Source organism: Notolepis coatsorum (genome assembly GCF_963971535.1).
Source record: "Notolepis coatsorum genome assembly, chromosome: 7".
Lineage (NCBI taxonomy): Eukaryota > Metazoa > Chordata > Actinopteri > Aulopiformes > Paralepididae > Notolepis > Notolepis coatsorum.
Genome location: NC_140171.1, coordinates 70,464,843 through 70,470,493, shown reverse-complemented (window position 1 = coordinate 70,470,493; position 5,651 = coordinate 70,464,843). Strand labels below are relative to the sequence as shown.

Sequence of the window (5,651 nt, the reverse complement as noted above, 5' to 3'; positions counted from 1 at the left end):
AGTATCTGCTGTCTCTACTCTAGTCTCTGCTGTTTCTACTCTAGTCTCTGCTGTCTCTACTCTAGTCTCTGCTGTCTCTACTGTCTCTACTCTAGTCTCTGCTGTCTCTACTCTAGTCTCTGCTGTCTCTACTCTCTGCTGTCTCTACTCCAGTCTCTGCTGTTTCTACTCTAGTCTCTGCTGTTTCTACTCTCTGCTGTTTCTACTCTAGTATCTCTGCTGTCTCTACTCTAGTCTCTACTCTCTCTGCTGTCTCTACTCTCTGCTGTCTCTACTCTAGCCTCTACTCTCTGCTGTCTCTACTCTCTGCTGTCTCTACTCTAGTCTCTACTCTCTCTGCTGTCTCTACTCTAGCCTCTACTCTCTCTGCTGTCTCTACTCTCTGCTGTCTCTACTCTAGCCTCTACTCTCTGCTGTCTCTACTCTACTCTCTGCTGTCTCTACTCTAGTATCTCTGCTGTCTCTACTCCAGTCTTTGCTGTCTCTACTCTAGTCTCTGCTGTCTCTACTCTAGTATCTCTGCTGTCTCTACTCTAGTCTCTACTGTCTCTACTCTAGCCTATACTCTAGTATCTCTGCTGTCTCTACTCTCTGCTGTCTCTACTCTAGCCTCTACTCTAGTATCTCTGCTGTCTCTACTCTAGTCTCTACTGTCTCTACTCTAGTATCTCTGCTGTCTCTACTCTAGTCTCTACTGTCTCTACTCTAGCCTATACTCTAGTGTCTCTGCTGTCTCTACTCTCTGCTGTCTCTACTCTAGCCTCTACTCTAGTATCTCTGCTGTCTCTACTCTAGTCTCTACTCCAGTCTCTGCTGTCTCTACTCTAGTATCTCTGCTGTCTCTACTCTAGTATCTCTGCTGTATCTACTCTCTGCTGTCTCTACTCTAGCCTCTACTCTAGTATCTCTGCTGTCTCTACTCTAGTCTCTACTGTCTCTACTCTAGTATCTCTGCTGTCTCTACTCTAGTCTCTACTGTCTCTACTCTAGCCTATACTCTAGTATCTCTGCTGTCTCTACTCTCTGCTGTCTCTACTCTAGCCTCTACTCTAGTATCTCTGCTGTCTCTACTCTAGTCTCTACTGTCTCTACTCCAGTCTCTGCTGTCTCTACTCTAGTATCTCTGCTGTCTCTACTCTAGTATCTCTGTTGTCTCTACTCTCTGCTGTCTCTACTCTAGTCTCTGCTGTCTCTACTCTAGTCTCTCCTGTCTTTACTCTCTCCTGTCTTTACTCTAGTCTCTGCTGTTTCTACTCTAGTATCTCTGCTGTCTCTACTCTCTGCTGTCTCTACTCTAGCCTCTACTCTCTGCTGTCTCTACTCTAGTCTCTGCTGTCTCTACTCTAGCCTCTACTCTCTCTGCTGTCTCTACTCTAGTCTCTGCTGTCTCTACTCTAGCCTCTACTCTCTCTGCTGTCTCTACTCTGCTGTCTCTACTCTAGCCTCTACTCTAGTCTCTGCTGTCTCTACTCCAGTCTCTGCTGTTTCTACTCTAGTCTCTGCTGTCTCTACTCTAGCCTCTACTCTAGTCTCTACTCTAGTCTCTCTGCTGTCTCTACTTTAGTGTCTTTGCTGTCTCTACTCTAGTGTCTCTACTCTAGTCTCTGCTATTTCTGGTCTAGTCTCTGCTATCTACTCTAGCCCCAGTGTGACAAATGTGGCTCTTTAGTTTTAATCCATGCTAAAAACTGAAGTTACAGTCTGCAGGAAGTTATATCATGTGACATCACTACGGATACCCGAGATGGCCAAAATTAGATCAAAAACACACCCAAAGCTAATGCATACTGTATACTAGCTATAGCTATCTGTGTCATACCAAAGTGCACTCTGTGTCTCTCCTCCCAGTCAACCTGAAGAACCTCTATCTCTTGTGTCCCCTCAACAACAATAACAAAGTGTTATTACATTAGCTCATATCTTATTGCATTACCACGCTGGCTGCTATATGTTACACCGGGCGGGCCTTTTGTCATTGGCCTTTTGATTCGATACAGTGGCTTCCAGTAATGTCGCGCTTTCCCCTTCCCTGAAACTGGTGTGTAGAAGCTCATTCATAATGCAGGGCCTCTGTGGTGGAAGCCATCATGTTAAGGACCTGATCTCCGGGGAGATGGCTTCCCTGGGTCTGGGAACGTTACACCTCTGAGCCCTGAAGTGCACATGGATTAATAAACACTAGGATTGGTGTAAAGTAAACACGTATGTAGGGATTGTACTCGTCTTTTTGGAGGATTATCTGCTGTGGGTATGGAACATTACATGTTAGGTAATCCAATGAATGTTCATCATGTTGGACTGCAGGGTGATAAACAGTGAGGCAAGCATTAATTAATCATTTTCAATTCACGTTCTCAAACATTTCAGAACACATTTTGTGACTTCTGTTGTGACTTATCATTCACTTGGACATAAGAATTGTGTGCCATGATTCCCAATATTAACAAATCCACGGAAACCTCTTAACAGGCACCCCCAAAATTGGCTATTTTAGTTTTCGTTTTTGAGGACTGCATACTTTCTTTTGCAAACCAAAATACTATACTTTATACTTATACCACATGCATGAGCCTGGTCTCTTTTGAAAGATGACATTCTGAAGTCTCTGATACAATAAGGATAACTCACCTTTAGTGGTAATGAAATAGAGTAACATAGGTCTGCAATTGAGTTGTAGAAAAACTTGTTATTCAAGTTTTTCTGTAGTAGTTAGTAGTCCAGAAGTAGTATTTCCCCAGAAATGCGTATGGCTTAAAAAACATCCATAGCCTGAAGTCTTATCTAGTATATGTCCAAATTTCATAAAGATCCATTCAGAAATGAGTGATTAGGAGTGATTTTGGTAAACTGTGTACAAAAGAAAAGCTCTGTTTTCTCATAGACTTCAATTAATTCTGCGGTTTTTCTCTTCCTGTTTTCGCTCGTACCTTTTCACCTAGATCCCTGATACGTACATCCCCAGCTGTGGTATCATTGGAAAGCCACACTCATTGGCTACAACCCTGTCCAATCATTTCCGAGATCGCTCAATGATTGACTGAACTAGAGCCCCAAGAGTCTGGAGTAGTATTTGCACAATACTGTGTACTTTTTTTTACTTTTATTTGCGCAAGCCTCAAATATCGGCATGTAACTCGAGAACCGCTGAACGGATTTTGGTACCTGAAAGGGCTATCGACAGGCAACAAATGGGGCTTTAATTCGATATATATATATTGTATTACAAAATATGCACACCCGAGCCACTAGTGGTCGCCAAATTGCCGGTGGGCAAATCGTCCTCAAGAGGGCCCACATGTGGGCCCTTGCAAGGTAAGAGGATAAATTAAGGGGTTAGTGTTAGGGGGTTAGTGTTAGTCCGTTAAGGGCTTAGTGTCAGGAGGTTAGTTGTCAGTGTTTATGGGGACAATTTCATCTAAAAAACTATTAAATTAAACTACTTTTTAAAAAGACACTTCTTCTTGTATATGATGATTTCCAAGGGCATTTTAATCACCATCCCCAAGCCCCTCTAATTTATTTCGTGTGTGTGTGTGTGTGTGTGTGTGTGTGTGTGTGTGTGTGTGTGTGTGTGTGTGTGTATAGAGTCCTGTGGATGTAGTAACAGGTGGGATGTCTCCAGTCAGAGACTTGGATCGGCTGCTACAGGATATGGATATTAACCGCCTCAGAGCCGTCGTCTTCAGAGATATTGTGAGTTTCCTGAGACTCATACTAAACATAATCATGATCACAAGCACACACACACACACACACACAACGGCCATTACCCAGTACTTTGTAGTGTTATATGTTGTGTGTTTCAGGAGGACAGTAAACAGGCCCAGTTTCTGGCGCTGGCCGTGGTCTACTTCATCTCAGTCCTCATGGTGTCAAAGTACCGAGACATCCTGGAGCCCCACAACCATAAGAGCTCCCAGGCCGCCCGGAGCACAGGTACCAGGGCACCCAGCTGGAGAGCACCACACCACAGGGGGCCTGCAAGCTCTTCTAGGGCACAATTAAGAATCAAACCTGCAGATCCTAATTCTGCACAGTGTTGTCAGTTCTATTATCTCTATAGAGCAGCTTCAGTACGTTACTAGTACCTAGTAATAAAGATTACTATAATGATTCCTCCTTGACAGTAATGATGCACTGTCGCAACATTTTCAATGTACAGTATCCACCACGTTAGCAAGCAGCTGATGCACTTGGTATCAACTGCTGTGAACTTTCACTGCTGTGATTGGATTTATGAATGAACTATTCTGTCGGACAAATATCTTCATCAAGACTAAGCACTCTGGAGGGGCAGTATTTATAAATGTATTTATTTAGTGACATAATCATGAAGTGTTTCACCAAACCAACATTAGCAGCATGCCACTTGGGTAAACAATACCGGCACTTGTTCGTTAAAGGGTTATTCATTTGGGGACAATGAGATGTCTGGCTACAGTGGCTAGCAAGCCAGTCTTGGTGTCAAACATACTGTCGGACCATATTCACCATAGGCAAAGTTATTGACAAAGGCTTGCTAGTGTAAACTACTAACGAGTTGGTCGCAGTCGACCAGCACCTGCTAACTGGTCTGACCCTTTAGCTCAGCTGGTTAGTGCGGCCGCCTGTGGATCCTATGGTCCCAGGTTCAAATCCACTCGGTTACACTAGCATAAAGTTAGCTTTCAGGCAAATTTTCACTGGCACCGGTCAAGTGACAAGCCGTTGTTATGTGAAGCCAAATGATGTGCTTATTCCATATAATTGTGGCTTGCAGAACTCGATTCTACATGGTCCTCATATAAACTGTTGACTCTCAGGCATAAGTTATTCACACCCTGCCGGATCCAGCTAAACAAATAATAAACACATGATTTGGTGGTGGGGCTATCCATTTGTTCACTTTGGGATCACTGATTGGGCCTTTAGTCACAGTTGATACTGAGTTCCGATCATGTACTTATACTGAATAGTATTGACTTACATGTAGACAATAATATTGCGGCCATTGGATGAATTTGATTGAAATATAATGCGTTTGTCTCCATCCCGAAAAATTCCGTCAAATCTAGTGTTTTTTCTTTGATTTGACATCTGGGTCTTGGGTTTCAGAGTTGAAACGCTCTCGTACTAATAGCCTATTCTATTCGAATGTTGTTGTACGATACCGGTATTGATATCATTCCTTAATGTCCTACAATAAAAACATTTCTCTTATACATTGCTAATATTGTTTCAGTTGCTCCTCAGATAGATAATCTACACTTAGATTATTTGCCACAAAGGAATTAAATACATTACATATTAGTATTAGGGCTGACCCCGATTAGTCGACTAATCGATCGAAAGGAGCCGTAGTCGACTGCCAACCTCTTAGTCGAATGCCCAAAAAATTTAAATATATTATATATATATATATATATATATATATATTTTTTGTATCATTCTTTCCAAAAGCAAAGAGGCCTAGAAGCGTGGCTAATGGCGCGCATACCAGAGAGGCTAACTGCCTAGGAAAACGGGCACAGAGGCACTGAAAGAGGATTTCACCCATCTAATGAACACACTAGACTAGACAAATATCAAGATGTATCCATCAGTGGACCAATTGCATGCTTTTGCAGAGGACAAGAAGCCTTCAGTCGACTCCTTCAGACATTAAGCACCCC

At 42.8% G+C, this 5,651-nt stretch overlaps 1 protein-coding gene across 1 annotated transcript in view; it reads left to right on the top strand.

Annotated features, from left to right (window-relative positions):
- lrba (LPS-responsive vesicle trafficking, beach and anchor containing) overlaps window positions 1–5,651 on the top strand; it is a 622,382-nt gene that overhangs the window by 236,683 nt on the left and 380,048 nt on the right. The window contains 2 exon segments of the mRNA XM_084317903.1: window positions 3,586–3,693; window positions 3,807–3,936. Of these exon segments, the coding sequence (XP_084174029.1) occupies window positions 3,586–3,693; window positions 3,807–3,936 (238 nt within the window).